The sequence below is a fragment of the Anneissia japonica genome, unplaced genomic scaffold, assembly GCF_011630105.1.
Source record: "Anneissia japonica isolate Jap-2015-1 unplaced genomic scaffold, ASM1163010v1 scaffold2856_len114153_cov99, whole genome shotgun sequence".
NCBI classification, from domain to species: domain Eukaryota; kingdom Metazoa; phylum Echinodermata; class Crinoidea; order Comatulida; family Comatulidae; genus Anneissia; species Anneissia japonica.
Genome location: NW_022697759.1, coordinates 33,625 through 51,138, shown reverse-complemented (window position 1 = coordinate 51,138; position 17,514 = coordinate 33,625). Strand labels below are relative to the sequence as shown.

The window sequence follows — 17,514 nt, the reverse complement described above, 5'->3', positions numbered from 1 at the left end:
GTGTATAAGAGACAGATATATATATATATATACATATATATATATATATTACCGACAAGACACGATCTCCGATGAGATACTTTTTATAAGTAAATAATGATATGATAATTACGAACTTTAAGTCGTTTTGCGGTACTAAATAAATATATAAATATGAATATAATGATGATGCAACATTAACTTTATCCTCTAGGGAGGCAGTTTCGAGTTATGTTCATTTCGACTGTTCGGACAAGAAAAACCCTAAATCTGGATGAGGTGACGGCATTTAAAGGGACTGGCTTCATTTCAACACGCACGTATGGTTTCTTGTCTGATGAAAAGCTCCTAAACACCGCCTTCACACGTGCTAAATCCATGATTGTAGTAGTCGGCGATCCAGTCGCACTTTGTTCTGCTGGTGAATGTTGTTCGATTTGGAGCGAATACGTCCAACAATGTGAGAATATTGGTGGCCTTTTACCAAAAAGTCTTACTTTTGGTAAAATAATGACTGAGATATACTGTATAAGACAAAGACTGGATCCTACAGCCAAACCGTTTAAACCATCCGGAATGTCATCTTCTTTAACAAATAACACCCAGAAAGTATTTAAAGATAATTCTACTAGCAAAAATGAAGATAATTTTCAAACATATACAGAAAAACGATTTGAAGAAAAGCTCAATGACGTCATATTACGGGAGTTAAAATTAGGTAATATGCAAAGCGAGGATTTAGAAGAAAATGTTGGTATGCCAAAAGGAACATCTCAAAAAAAGAAAAAGATCAATTGGAAGAAATTAAAATTAGAAGACTGTAAACAAATTATAGAGGAAGGAAATATTAAATACACTTTCTGTCCAGAAGAGGTTGCACTTGAGAATCCACGAAAATATTGGTTAGATAAGTGTAAACAGGAACCAGAAAAATACAAATATTGCACATTTAGTATTGATCACACAGGAACAATGTTTGCAATTGATACCAAAACTGGAAAATATATTTCTATAACTAGTGCGAGACGAAGGGGTACGGCGTTTGAAAAGGATACAGTTGTTGTGGAAATATTAGGCAATGGAAACAATGAAGTCTACGGAGAAGTAAAATACGTTATGGAGCGTCACTTCAAACCGTGTTTAGAGGCGATTGTTTGCAAATTAGCCCTGCATACTAATATGATGGTTCCAACAAACATGGCGTTACCTAAATTCGATATTCTTGGTAAGAAAGTCTCATCACATCTGAAGACACGACTTATGATCTATGATAAGGAATCATTAGAAAATAATGGCAGTGTAGAAGTATTAATGAGAGACCGACCTAATGCTTTATTCGTTGTTAGGTACCTAAGATGGTGTCCAAAGTTCATTTATCCCTTAGGATGTGTGATAGAACGACTGCCGCCCGGGGATTCTCTTGACAGGGGACTTAAAATAATCTCACTCGAACATAATGTTGACTTTCAAAGCGATTGGAGTGAACCTGTAAAGAAAGAGCTAAATATGAAGTTCAAAAAAGGGTGGCAAATTCCAAAGGATGAAATACGTGACAGATTGGACTTAAGACAAAAGGAGTGTATATTTTCAATTGATCCCACTAAGGCAAGTGATCTTGATGACGCACTAAGCGTTAAAGAATTACCTGACGGTCATTACAGAGTTGGTATCCATATTGCCGACGTTTCATATTTTGTTAAAAAAGAAACTGAAATTGATACAGAGGCGAAGAAAAGGTGCACCTCTCACTATCCCACATCAGCAAAACCTATTCCTATGATTCCTATGAAACAAATCAGAAGTAATTGTAGCTTAACACCAAATGAAGACCGGTTTGCTATATCAGTATTTCTCAAAATCAACGAAGAAGGTTGTGTGTTAGAGAATGAAACAGAAATTAAAAGATCTATTGTTAATTCCGACAAAAGATTTTCTTATGAAGAGATTGAGAAAATAATTCAAAAACGATCTGATGGACCTACTAAAAACCTGACGAAGCAAATAAGATTATTTAATGAACTCGCAACCAAGAGAAGAAAAATTCGATTGAAAAGTGGTAGGTACTGTTACAACCATGATGATGTCACTGATGACCTAGACTGTCCACTGGCATATTCACTTGTAGAAGAATTCATGCTACTTGCAAATGAAGTAGTTGGAAAATTTCTAATCTCAAAGTATCCAAAGTGCGTTCCAATAAAAAGACAATTATCGCCAGATTCCGATAAAATGCAGAAATGGATTAAAACTTTCCATGGTCCAATCAAAAATAGTTTGGAAATGTCAGCTAAGGCAGAAAAGCAACCAGACGACTTATCTGACAACATGACTTTGACTAAAGACGTTTGGCACAAACTAGTTGGCTTGTTAAACAAACAGCAAAATATTACGCCTACACCTAGATCCGAGGATAAAGTCTTTTTCAAAATAATTGATTTAGTGGCAAATGACATGCTTCATCCACAACTAATGATAATGAAGTTGAAACATTACAACATTCAATGTAAGTCTGAATATGTTTGCTCTGGTCGAGATGACACGAAGCATCATTCATTATCAATTGAACTCTACACACAATTCACGTCGCCTATTCGGAGATACATCGATCTGGTTGTGCATCGTCTTCTCGTGGCAGCACTGAAGGGAGTCAAACAACCTCCTTACATGTCTGAAGATATTGAAGACATTTGCAATATTATGAACGAAAAAGCTTTAAATGCGGAACGTTTCGAACGGCGAACAAAAGATTTCGTATTGGCACTTAATCTGAAAGAACATGGTGCACTTCCTTATCAACCAGTCATCGACAGTGTAGATGATACAAATATATACCTAGCATTCCCACAGTCTTACATCAGTCGATGTCAAGACCCTCTAAGGTTTAACTATTTGAAACCATTCGGAGGCGTTGTAACAGACAATGAGATATCGACTGCAACATGGAAGATAACTCTTTGTAATGCAGGAGATCAATCAAGCTTACTAACATCCGTAAAGGAAAATGAAATGTCACGATTAGACCCTGCTAGATATGAGGTTGAGATGAAGAGTAAATATTGGCAGAATTTGGTAGATGCCATTATATCAGGAACTCAACAAGACGTAAATAATGCTTTGCCCGGTTGCATTGAAGATATAAAGATACAATGTCAATCGAGAAAACATAAACACTTGGTTGACACGGTAAAATACGAAAAATTTGAATGTACGTTTCAACGCTTTGATGTGATGCGTGTTCACCTAGCTCCTGAACTTCGAAATGGGATGCTTCAACCAACCATCCAGCTTGTTAGTTTAGCTGACAACGTGGATGTGTGTGTTGAGCATCGCAAAAATCCTGTTATGTGTTTCTCTCAACTGGCAACGGAAAATCCTCGTGGTTCAAAAAATATTGAACAGTACAAAAAGAGATGGCTTTCAGTTTTAGCGATGTGCTCAGCTTATGGTGCCGTGCACGAAGACAACGCAACTATTATCAGAGATGTGTTCATCTTGTGGCAGAAAAATGACAGCGGATTATTCACAGGCTCATTTATGCTTCAGAAGGAATTCTGTGATACCAATGTCTTACGGTAAGTAAAATTGTTGCATTTCAAAGGCGATAATTATGCATATTGAAAACGTAATTTTAACCTTTGTTTTAGTTAATTATTAATAGTTATAAATATATTTCATTTTATTTGTATTGGTTAATATATTGTAAATGTTTGGTTTTTTCCAGATTTTTCGGAAATTCAAGGAAAAAGAGAAGAGAGGAAATTGAAAATGACTACGACGAAGATGATAATGATGGTGATGAGGATGATGATGATGATGATGATAATGAAGATGATGATGTTCCTCCAGTTTTGGACTACCTTTGCATCCGTTACTCTAATCTCCAGTGTCTACCACGCCCTATAGATAGCAAACCTACTCATTTGAAAGGAAAATCAACTTCTGTTTGGGTTGGTCATTGTTATACAACTGATGTAAATGACAGTCAAACATGTTTGATGGTCGAAATAAAGCTTCATCAATCTGCCATACAACTTCCATTTTCTCAAATATTGAAACAAGAAGCTCTATGTACCGTAGAGTTAATCCCTAAAAGTACGCCTGATAGGTAAGTCCCATATTATGATGCAGTGCCTTCATAAACATAAATCCGTGTGAGAATTGTAGAATTGTGTATTTAGTTACCTATTGTGGCTAGTTCGAAGGCATCCTGCCAGAAGTAAAATGTGGAATCAAAAAAGCAGAATAAAATAAAGGTTTGATATATCGAAACTTATAACTGAATGGTTTACCGTATAGTAAATGAGGTAAATTCACAACAATCGAAGAATACAGTTTAAGATGAATTTATATTTTGACTTTTCTACTTTATTCTAATTTAAGCCCAAAACTAATTAGAATAAATTTCTTTATTCTAAGGCGGACAGAAGCAGCAGTGCTCGCTTTAGGGTCAAATGAGACATCAATTACAAGGTGCATTGTCCTTCACGAAGACATTATTTCAAATGGAGGTCAGTTAAAAGAGAACTGAAGCAATCATCATTATCTTCATCTACAATTCCGTATTTACTTAACAAATTTGTATATAATTTTGTTCATTTGTAACAATTTTTTTTGTAACAATTTTACATCGCTTATGTAATGTTCAGAGACAACTCGTTTGTTGCTATCATTATCAGCTCTATCAACATCATTGTTCTTTTATTATTAACAAATTAATACCATTTTGTCAGTCTACGTACCATCCTGTCACAAAAATCTCCAAGATCCAGAAATATTTTAATGAACAATAATAACTCAGCACTAAACCTCAATAATGTTTTTTTTTCTCCTCCAAGATTGACTATTGCAATTCACTGCTTTTTGGTATTCCACAGGTTCAGTTAAAGACTTGCTGTCTGTGCACATTGAACAGACCACGTATGACCTAATCTCAAACAACTTCATTGACACATGACAATTCAAGGGCTATTCTTTTTAGGACTGATCTCATTGCATTGTCTTATTTTTCTACATGTCCTCTTAGCTGTGACAACTCGCCCTTTACCCAAACAATTTGGCTTCAGGTAGCTTCTATTCTCTGCTCCTAATCTGTGGCATGAACTTGGGATTTTTAGGCCTATTTGATAGGCCTTCCTTTTTCACGCCGTGGTAGACCACGGAGGTAATGTTACTAAAAAAAAAATCACATATTCCTAACAGCAGGTCTTGTGAACATATTTTTTTCTTTAAAATGTTCGCAAAGGATATATCATTTATAAAATAACTGTACATTAAAAAGGTAACATGGCCTCATTTCAACGGAAAACCCAGAATAATACAACTTTCCCTGGCTTAAGGCTGAAAGTACTCAAATTAAATCAATAAATACATTGTATTATATTTATTTCATTGATCATATAACCTTATATTTGAAGTGTCACATGACCCTTCTTACATGGCTTGGGCAAAGTGCCCAGTGGTCTCAATGAATCATTGAATGTCTGGACAATCCAGAAAAAATACAACTTGCCCTGGCCCAAGCCGGGCAAGTGCCCATTTTCAAATAATAAAAACATTGGATTTTATTGATTTTATTTATCAAATAAATGTAAATTAAAAATTTCACTTGCCCAGGTTCAACGCGGGAAAGTACTTGGTTAATATCAAGAAAAAAATTGTATTATATTTATTTCATTTACAACATAACCGTATATTTGAAGTGTCACATGACCCTTTTAAACGACTTGGGCCAGGTGCCCAACGGTTTCAATGAGTCACTTTGTCTGGACAATCCAGAAAAATACAACTTTTTCTGGCCAAAGTCAGGCATGTGCATATTTTAAATCATACTAAGCTTTGTGGCACTTCAAATATACAGTTAGGCCTATGTTATAAATTAAATAAATATAATACAATTTATTTACTATATTTAAATCAAGTACTTTCTCGCCTTGAGCCAGGGCATGTGTATTATTGTGTGTTGTCCAGACATTCGTTGATTCATAGGGACCATTGAGCACCAGTAATGGGGCCAGATTTAAAGGTGAGGGAGGCTATAGCTCCCTCGTCGGGGAAGCCTACCCCACCTTGGGGTAGACGAGTGCATTCCATCATAGAATAAATTAAATAAATATAATACAAATTAGTTACTTTATTTAAATCAAGTGCTTGTACAATTTATTTACTTTATTTAAATCAAGTACTTGCCCGCCTTGAGCCAAGGCAAGTTGTATTATTGCGGTTGTCCAGACATTCGTTGATTCATGGGGACCATTGAGCACCAGTGGTGGGTCCAGATTTGAGGGGTGAGCAGGCTATAGCTCCCTCGTCGGAGAAGCCTGCCCTACCTTGTGGTAGAGGAGTGCATTACATCATAGAATAAATCTAATTTTACATACCTGTTCGCTTACCATCCTAATCTCCTTAATTGATCTATTTGTGTTCTGTTTGTATTAGCATTCCATCACAATACTAACGACGACGACGACAACGGCGACGACGACGACGACGACGACGATGATGGTAATAACAATAACATAATTTTAGGTGCTGTTTATTGTAAGCATTTCTTTTCGTATTGAATTAAGTTCAAAATGTGCAAACGCAGTTTTTACTTCAAATTTGGAAGCTTGGGACCATAGGGCACTTGTGACATGATGTTTAAATGAGGCCATGTGATCTTTCTAATTTACAGTTATTTTTTGACGGAAAACGAATATAATACGAGGTTTTTATTGATGTAAAATAGGCACTTGCCCGGCTTCGGCCAGGGCAAATTGTATTTTTCTGGATTGTCCAAATATTAAATGACTCATTAAAACCTTTGAGCATCTGCCCCAAGCCGTGTAAAAAGGGTCATGTTACACTTAAAATGTACGATTATGTGATAAGTGAAATATATATAATACAATGTTTTTATTGATCTATATTGTATACTTGCCCGCCAGGGCAAGTTGTATTATTTTTGTTGTTCAGACATTCAATGATTGGGACCACTTGGTACCTGACCGTTTTGTTAAAATTGGGTCATGTGACCTATTTTATATACAGTTATATGATAAATAAATTGAATAAAATACAATATATCTTTACTTAAAATGGGCGCTTGCTCGACTTGAGCCAGGGCAAGTTGTATTTTTTGGGGATTTTCCAGACATTCGATTATTCATTGGGGCCATCAGGCCCCTGGCCCAAGCTGTACTAAAAGGCCTTCTGATAAATGAATAATAACATATTTTTATTTATTAAAAATGTGTACTTTCCCGGATTGGGGTAGGGCAAGTTGTATTTTTCTAGGTTGTCCAGACATTCATTAATTCATTATGGGGTCATGTGACACATTAAATGAACAATGCCCTGTTTAACACGAACAGGGATGAATATCGAACGTCGAACAAATATCTAAGTTCAGCAGTAACGAATATCGAACGAGGAACAAGAATCTAATTTCCAGTTATCAAATATTGAACACCGAACAAGTAACCAACTTAGCTTTACGTTTTTGAAGTGAAATATAGCTTTATAATATTTGATTTATATGGACATTACTGCGGAACAAAAAGAAGGAACGAAATTCAATGCGGTCTAAGCCGAATTCCAATTTTTACCTTTCTGTAAACCTCCAATCCAAGGCTCAATCTTTTGCTTCCCTGTTCGCTGCTTTTTCCTTCCTAAATGACTATGCAGGCGGCCTCTTTTTTAACGTCCGTCACCATCTGTTATGCTACGTATTAAAATTACTAACTGTTAGGTACGTAAGGCCCTTTTAATCCTCTGAACTAATATATCCCCTGGCCGAGGTTGCGTTCATGTCATTGTTTTTAAGCACTCTACTCCTGAAGTTACTAGAACCAGTACTCTTTTGTATATTATCGTTTTCTGTTCTCAATCTTCCATGAAACTTGCACACGTTTTCCTATTCCTCAAAAAGGGAATTTTTTTTTAAAGCATTGAGCACTCGCCTCTTGAGCGTTTGGCTCCAGTAGAAGCGTTGTCAGTACGCTTACAAGAAAATACATGCCCCTATCGTTAAGGATTGATGAGGTAAGATTGCTGCCATGAACGCCTCTTTACGGCAAATAGGTAGTGACAGACCACGCTCATACGCAATTTAGCACAATGGCACTGCGAGTTAAGGGTTATACCTCTACCTTTACCTTACTTTCTGTGTATTAATTTTCTTTGGCCTAAACATCATAATTATTAAAACTAAACAAAAATAATATTTTTTCTATAAATTAGGTACCGACGACGAGGTACGTGAAACTTTGGACAGAACCTTCAGGAGTTGGAACATAGATTCTATTCCAGAGTATCCCGACGTACCTCCCCTTCCGTCACCAAACCCTTCACAGACAAATGCTATCGAGAGGGCGATTTTCCAGACGTTTACTGTTATTCAAGGTCCTCCAGGTACTTAAAACATAGCATTTTTATGCCCCCGCTGTTTTTTTTCTTTTTGTTATTTTATTATTTTTCTGGTTTGATGTACATCTACACAGTTTTAAATATCGTTTTTATCGTCTTCTGATACGCAGACGTCTCTTCTCTTTAATCTGTTACTCTTCCCAATTTTTTTTCTCTTTTTCCTCTGTTTTCTGACATGACATGATGTAGATTTTATGTTATTTTAATACCATGATTCTAAGTATGCTCTAAGTGAAATCTAATAAATTTATAATAGTAAAAAACACATAGTATTAAGGTCATAATGTTAACGATATTACGTTTCCTGGATCATAGGCACTGGAAAGAGCGTGACAGGTTCCCAGCTTGCGTTTTTCTTTGCTCAAATCAACGAACGAAGTGGACAAGTCTTGTACTGTGGTCCTTCAAACAGGTCTGTTGAAGTCGTTGCAGGTAAATTTACACCCGTTTATCACATTTTAAATTTTATTTTTTTCCCGTTTAGGCACACGCACAAAAACTTCCAAAGGAAATATTTTATGAGGCCTAGGAAGTGGAGTTATGTTTATTATTATTTTATTTAGTTATCATTTGAAAAAAATGATATCTTGCCATCTCATAGGTGCAATGTCTATTCAATGTTGTGTCTTCTTACCCTATTTTACATACCATGCTTTACCTATTTAAGTTAACAATACAGTATCTCCTTCTAGACCATATTTAAATGTGTGCATCCAATTGTTGTCCCGCCGCAATTGCATTCACAGTTACACCAGTTGCGTTTTCCCCAAACTTCTGATTCCTTCTTGGTAACAGATTTCCATTAATCTTGTTTTAATACAATTTCTTTCTTCTAGTTTTTAATTTTCTTTACGTTTCTTTTAATTTCTTTTCTTTCTTATCTTACTCCTTTCTTTTCATTTTTTTCGTTTCCTTTTATTTTCCCTTTCCTTTCGTTTTCCTTTTAATCTTTTCTTTTTCTTTCTTTTCGTTTCCTTTATATTCTTTTCTTTTCCTTTTCCATTTTGTTTTCTTTTTATTCATTCCTTGCCATTTTTATCTTTTTTTCTCATTTTCCTTTTTCCCCTTTTCACTTTCTTTTCAATTCTGTTCATGTCTTACTTTTGTTTACCTTTCATTTTCTTTTTTTTTTTAATTCTGTTCATGTCCTTCTTTCTTTTGGTTACCTTCCATTTTTAAATTCTGTTCATTTTATTTCATTTCCTTTTTACTTACCTTTCTTTTCCTTTCGTTTTATATTGATCTTTTTTCTTTCTTACATTTATTTTCCTTTCATTCTATTTTTCTCTTTTTTTTACTTCATTTCCTTTTTCTTTTTCATTTTATTTCATTGTTTTACATTCATATCTTTTCCTTCGACAGTTGTACTTTCTTTCATAGCCATAGCTTTCATTAGAATGCAAGTGTGTGGCGGAATCAAAATAAAATAAATTCACACAGTTATAAACACCTGTCTTAGGAGACCTAAAATTAATGTTATTAAAGAGAGCCTATAAGTAATTTAATATTGTATTGATAGAAAATTGCATTGCTTCAGAAACTGATTCTTGGATTTTAAGCTATGTAAGATGGCATTAAATTCTAGTGGAAATTTTAATGTTTTTGTTTTGTTTACAAGCAAATGTTTGTATTCAGAAAAAGCCGCCCTAGCACTAGAAGGTCTGTGATCGATTTCCCTTTGACCAATGGAAATGTTGTTAAACGTGTTCCAGACACTTAGATATTTATACGCCTTTGAGGTACGGATATTTTTATTCTTAATAGTGATAAATATTTCTGGGTATTGGTCTTCTTTATTTTCGTCCCAGTTCCAGATCATGATTTCTGTTTTGAAATGATTTATTTCTAATCCGAATTCACTAAAGGTTCTGTGAAGTATCTTTAATATCTGGTTTAATTCATCCGATGACCAGCTACGTACACTAAGTCGTTGGCATATCCCCCTCAATAAAATTGTAGAATCCTTCAGATGAATATACTGCTCTTTGTGTTTGATTTGTTGCCTCGTTTAGAATTAAATATGGAATTTAAAGAATAATACTCGCCTTTTCGCATCTGTTTTTAAATATCCTTAACGCATAGTCCATGTATAAATTGAACCGATTACGACCTTTGTTGCCACCTTGTCTTACTCCGGCAGTTGTTTCGAAATAATCCTTCATTGGCTCTTCATTTGCTAGTAAGCTGATGTGGAACTGTACATATTTTCAAGGATGTCAATATCTTCGGTTGTCTGGACGTTTGGTATCCTATTTCTAATTGATTGGAAGAGGAATGAGCGGTTTATTTGGTCGAAGGCTGCTGTGAGATCTATATAGCAGCTGATTGAGCTATATACGACCTCCTGAAGTTGTTTTAGTACGAAAATCTTATGGTTACACCCAGAGCCAGACGGGAATCCAAATTGTGTGGTCAGGAGCTGTATGTTTCAAGACGATTTTTAGGATATCTCCTCTGACATCGAGAGAAACTTTTCCGTTATTCAGACTCTCTATAGCAATTTTAATTTCTGGTAGCGTAGGAGGTAAATTGTTAATATCATTTACGTGGCTGTGCAGCCGTGTTATGCACTCCGGTGGTTTTTTTTTTTATATTGTCTGGCATTGTCAGGTGTGAATGGTCTGGGTTGAAGTGTTCTTTAAAATGTTTTGAGAGACCTGGACATATTTTATTTCGGGGTTTGGTATTGATACATTTCTCATGCGTCTTTGCATTGCGCCATAGTTTTGTGACATGTCTATGCTGTCTTGCTTCATTGTGTTTGTGTCTCTCCTCTTTTAGCATTCTGTTTTTTATTTCTTTGGTTGTTTTTTTTTTATTGGTGATCTGCTATGAGCGGATCACCTCTTGTTATTGTCAGGATCATCTTCTTCTATTTGGTGATCCGCTATCACCTCTTGTTATTGTCAGGATCATCTTCTTCTATTTAGTGATCCGCTATGAGCTATGATCTTCTTCTACTTATTATTCTTCTTTCTTTCTCCCAAAATTTGTGAACAAGATATCTCAAGATTGCTTTGACCTATTAACATGAGATTTTAACCATCATTTGTCTTGACCTGGAATGGATACAGTAAGCTTTTCAACATGATCGGTCACGCGTAACGTCATCTACGCGCAATTTTACTGTTTTTTAAAGCAATTTTTTTGATTGATCATAGAATCATCATCGTCATCATCCTTAGGACTTTGTTGTTGAAACTTGACACAAATATACTTCATGTCAAGTACTAAAAATATGCATAGTACTTTCCAATTTGCGGCTCGCGATGCTCAAAATCACGTTTTGACTAAATTTGTGTACGAATCTGGTAATTCTGAGCATTTCAACTTTTTTCAAATTTTAGGGGTCGCCCGCGCATTTTTGTGCGTGTAGCGCCTACAGATGCTTCAAATTACAAGTTTTGACATATTTTGAGTTCCTTACACTATAATGACATATTTGCATTCTTTTTAGTTATGTTACGTCCAATAACAGTGCCGTACGCACACATCAAAGATATGAGTGCATTTGCGCGTTTTTATCGATTTCCAGTGAAAATACATCAAAATTATGCCTATTTTTAATCAGTTATACCTCCTCAGGATGAACAGTGACCCCCAAATTTTATTAAATTTTTAGAAAGGTAGTGAGTTGTAGATATGATTTTTTGTATCATAATGGCTGATCGCATATTGTGACGTCACCATAATGGCATCTGAATTAAAAAAATTTTCATCTATCACGCCATAATTTTAATGCGCATATACGCGTATCTCGGTTATCCTTAGTTGATTTTCTCCCAAATTTCAGTATTTTGTAGCTGAGGAAATTCTCTTGACTTGAAGTCAACACCATTTTTTATTTTGATTACGTCATCATCATGAAAATTTTTTTTAAAGGCACACCACAGATTTGTATATATTTGCGTGTTATGTCTTGTTTTCTTTCTCTCCAATTTTTTGGACAAGATATTTCAAGATTGCCTTAACGTATTAACATTAAAATTTTCAACAATCATTTGTCTTGACCTAGAATGGATACCATAAGCTTTTCAACGTGATCAGTGACGTCATGTACGTGCAATTTTGCGTTTTACGTTGCAAATTTTTTTTATTGATCATAAATTCATCACCGTAAAGAGTTTTTTTTTATTGAAACTTGACACAAGTACACTTCATGTCAAGCACTATATATATGTACAGTACCATCCGTGTACGGTTCAATAATGTGCCGTCCATCATAAACACTATCTTTTATATTTCAACACCCACTTTAGATCAAGTGACGTGCATCGCTAAATCCATTTATTCTTCATAGTGTTCTTTTGAGTCTAGCGCCATCTTACGTTCACAGGCAATAACCTTTTAGGCGTAGTATCATTGGTAGAAGAATTTCTATTCTTTTGACCATATTTTGGTTATTATTGCTCCATTTCCTGATAGTCAACGTTTTCAGTGCGGGATCTGCGGATCACCTAACTCGTCCTAAGTTACGAGTTCAAATCTAGTTTTTGTTATATTTATTTATTTCTATTTTTTAAAATCATCTATTAGGTAGGAAGGAAGTGTGTATCTGAGTCTCTTAATCATTGGTAGTTTGTCTTTAATTTGTTTTAACTTATGGATTAAGAAGGTATTTTGTTGCTCATTTATGTTTATGTTTCTGATATTGCTGTTTACGAAAAACTGCTTTATTATTTCCTGTGCTTTTTGTTTAAAGCTATCGTGCAGATAGCCAAATTCGCGTCGGCCTTTCTTTTTCTTTTACCAGGTTTATTAAATGGCGTGGCGAGCTTGGTTACGAGAAGTCTGTGGTCTGAATAGAAATATGAGTTTTGACCCTCACATCTTTAACAAACTGTCGGAACCAAGACTCGGAGATGCTGAAATCATACACCTCCTTGGTTCTACCATCTGCGCTGTGCCTCTTTATGCTGAAACCAGCTGTTTAATATTGAAAGGTTGTTTTTCTTGCAAAAGTCCAAGAAAATCCCTCCGTTTTCGTTACATATTTCATCTTCTGAAGTTTTGTAGTTTCGGCTACTAAATGAAGACGCTCTGCAGCAGAAGGAGATCTGGCATTAAAATTACTTTGAATGATTATTTTTCGGTTCTTTTCTATTTTGCAGATGTTATTAATCTCTTTATAGAATTGCTGTTTGGTAGATAGTGGTTTGTCTTTTGTTATTGCATAAGCTGTTGTTAACCTTATCTTACATCCTTAGACCTTGATATGTGGAGATATGGGCATAATACCATCAATATGAATGTACGAACATTAATGGCAATCCCAACTCCATATAATCGTGTTATTTTCATGCCTGTTCAATATACGTTGTAACCGAGATGAGTAACTGAACCCTCACTTAGTCGTCTCATCCTGTATACAAACTACATCAAGGTTGGCCTTTTTGCTTTCTTTCATCAGATTATCTAACCTTAAGTCGTCAGAACATGACTGAATGTTTATTTTACCTAAATTCCACTTCAAAAAAGTTGCTGCTCCTACACTGTACTTTTTCCTATTAGGCCTATTAGGAATAGGAACTTCACCTTTTCACATGGAGAGAAAATATCACGATGATGTTGTAAAAATTTTGATTTCGATCTCAGTTCATGTGTTACTTTAGCACTTGTTTGTTTTTCCTTAAAGGAATGTGTTTACCTCCCCTAAGACATTTATAATGGAAGTGTCCTTTCCCATTTAGGTTACTTAAAATATTAGACCTTACCTTGAAGTCTTTAGGACGAAGGTTAAGTAGTTCTACTCTAGAATAGGAGATAAATGACATCCCTACCTTATAAATTGTAGACCTAATTGATTCAAGACCCAGACTATCATATCGCAAGACTGCTAAAGTTGGCCTGGACCAAGTATGTGTGCCTACACTCTAGACCGATTAAGGGGGTCTAGACACGCGAAAATGATCAGACTAAGACATATTTTATAAATAAAGTGAAAATGACGCTCAAGGCAGTTGGTGAGATCAGACTCCAGTCAATGCTAGACACTGAAGCGAGGACAATGACTGACTATTGTAAACAGTGACACAGTACGATTCGAGACCTAGCTAAATACCTAGATACACGTTGCCTAAAAAGACACTGACATGAATAAACTCCAGGGTACCGGGATTAGAAGTGCTGCATGTCATATGTTTATGTTTATTTCGTTGATTTCTCAGCTCAGCACATACAATTAACTGAAAAAATACTCTGCTGTAAATACTTGGTAACAGTAAATTTAAGTTGTATTTTATTCACGAACTGGCTACAGCTAACACAGAAAAAAAAAAAACTGACATGAATAAACTTCAGGATACCGGGATTAAAAGTGTTGCATGTCATATTATGTTTATGTTTATTTTGTGGCGATATCTCAGCTGCGTTCGACACATATAATTAACTGAAAATAGATCTTTGCTTTAATTCAAGTATATCTACATGGTCGTCTGGTATATTGAAACTAGTAAATTTAACATCTCTAATGTTTTAAACCTCTTACTTTTAGTACGAGCAGTGAGTTGTTTAAAATAAGAAAAACCTTACGGTCTCTTTGAGCAATGTCAGTGAAATAATTTTACAGTACTAAACAACCTAAGATGAGATCATTGTACGTAAGCCACACATTCTCTATAAATTATTGTCTTTTCTTGCATGTAAGATCTTATATAAATTACATTTTATTATTAGTCCAGTCAAAAATCACCTTAACCATGGTATAAGCTTCTACCTCAACAAAACTCAAACCGTAGGTCCTTTATATATTGGAAAGATCATATCTTGATGTTGCGTAGTACAAAAAGTGGGATTTAAGGGGGAAAAAGTGTTATAACCAAATTTTAGCCGCTTGTCACCGTCGATTGTTTAACTCGAGAAGTGACTTCACGAGGGTAAAATAACGATACGCCATCTGGGTCTCTACAAAATTAAGAAAAAAAAATACACGGTTGCAAACAATACAAAAGGAAAGAAATTAATCAAATTCACAATCTAATTAAATAATAAATAAAGTTATATATACAAGGTCATCAAAATTTACAAATTATTCACAATCCAATTACTCAGTAATTAATTTTAAAAAGAGTTATATATACATGATCATCAAAATTAACAAATTTACATAAAAATACAAACAAACATGAAGAAAAAAAAAGAAAGGAAACATTGCACACACTTAAAATACACACAAAAGAAAAAAGCAGATATAAGACACCAACAAACGAACTTAAATATTACGATACATTTTAAATCAAGCAAATCTCAGAAAAACCGAAAGAAAAACTATAAATACGTGTGAGTTTAATAAATAATAAATGTGGCCTTCCATATACTTGGTCTCTTCTCATTGTAGCGAATCTTGCCTAAATACGGTCGTACGGAAATAGACAAAATGATTACGGAATTTCATCATAGGCCTGTACTCATAAACAAATAGGTCCGAGTCCAGAACAAATTACTTTTTCATCAGAATCTTTGGTTACATTGTTTCTAGACATACTTGTGAGATTAACGATAAAGCATTGTGAAAACTAAAAAGCGACCCGTAAATTTTCCTGTCCCATTTGTTTGAAATTCCAGAGCTGTTACTATCTTGTACCTGTAATTTAAGCAACAGATAGGGCCTATTTTGCAATTATGACAAATACTAGTTACTGAACTGCATTTACCATACTAACTTGAGATGTGGGAATAGGAAACAAAGAAAAAATATTTGATTTCATGAAGGTTTACTTTCACATTTATATCAAAACATTGCATCAAAAAATGTTTATTTTTTATAAAGAAGTTATTTCTGGAACCCTTTTCAATCGTCGGTAATCTCTTTATTTAGGTAAGTAAATCTTGGCTGACCCAACGGTACTTGGCTGACGAATTCAAAGCTGGCAGACGACGTGACGCAGCGTCTGTTGGTGGTGGTGGTAGTGGATCATCCGTGCTGTTCGCGTTCCGTTTTCCATATGGAACCGCGTCCCGACGATCGTCGGCGCAGAGTGTCGATGATGCGAATGTGTCAGCACATTCATCTGCGATTTCTTATTGCTGTTTTGCATGACTAGACAACAATCATGGACATTATTTTAAATATGTAATAATTAATATATTAGAAATAGACCTGTCATCGTCGCTCATAATTACCGTGCAAAACTGAGACTGCCTAAGGCAATTACTGTTAAAACAATAGTATATATTTTTATTCTAAATACAAAAGAAAAAATTGTGAACGTGACTAATAGCCAATGACGGTAAAAAAAAAAGGCTACTGGGCTAGATATTAATTTATGGTGAACAACAACCCAATTACTTTGCAAGCCGATAGGACCCAGTTGGGTCACGCTTATATTATGAACATGAGGCAATAAACAACATTGACACAATTTTGTATAAGCTATAAACTATGTTTTTTCATTATATAGGTTTGGCTGATTTTATTTTTAGTTGAAAATAAAATTGAAAGATCAAGTAGTAGGCTAGGGTACATACAAGTGCGATAAAAATGCGGTACTCCAATATTGTACAAACTTTACATTCACCTCGCTTGGGTAACCACCGTCGCTTATATTATTATTAGCAGGGAACAGTGAATTTCACTGTTCCTTGATTATTAGGTAGTTGCTAAATACAACGGGTTCAGCCGAGGGGCATGGCTTCGTATGTTTACGTCATGCATAATTTCAGCTATAGTTCGTCTTTCAGTTATAGTTCATTTTCGACATAGAGTAGGACCTGTCTCTTAGGCCTATACTACTAGTACTACAGGGGTCATTCAAGTATTATGTAACGCAGAGGGGGTGGGGGTATAGTGGAAAATGTTACAGTGTGTGACATAGGGGTGGGAGGTGTTGCTTGAAGTGTTACATAACAAAATAAATTTTCATGGGAAGAGAAGAAATATTAAACATTCAAACTTGTATGATATTACTTTATTGAAACATATTACATCAGTGTAATACAATGTAGTGTAACACAGTTGTGTTAAATTTGTTTAATCAATAAAAAATGAAGTTACATCTACCATATCAAAAAATAACAAAATATCCTACAAATTTGTAGAGTAGGACAAATTTGTAGTGGAGGACATTTATTCTGATACTTAATGTTGTTCATCTGATTTTATTAAAACTGTTGATGTTCGGAAGGGGAGCG

At 34.9% G+C, this 17,514-nt stretch overlaps 1 protein-coding gene across 2 annotated transcripts in view; it reads left to right on the top strand.

Annotated features, from left to right (window-relative positions):
- The window catches only part of LOC117102328 (helicase with zinc finger domain 2-like), an 81,215-nt gene that overhangs the window by 36,878 nt on the left and 26,823 nt on the right, over positions 1–17,514 (top strand). Inside the window, exons 5-10 of one of the 2 annotated variants that reach the window (XM_033242588.1) lie at positions 194–3,551; positions 3,701–4,084; positions 4,396–4,487; positions 6,415–6,480; positions 8,200–8,370; positions 8,701–8,817. In XM_033242588.1, the coding sequence (XP_033098479.1) occupies positions 194–3,551; positions 3,701–4,084; positions 4,396–4,487; positions 6,415–6,480; positions 8,200–8,370; positions 8,701–8,817 (4,188 nt within the window). The remainder of the gene's footprint in view (positions 1–193; positions 3,552–3,700; positions 4,085–4,395; positions 4,488–6,414; positions 6,481–8,199; positions 8,371–8,700; positions 8,818–17,514) is intronic. The other variant, XM_033242589.1, reaches the window with a different exon arrangement.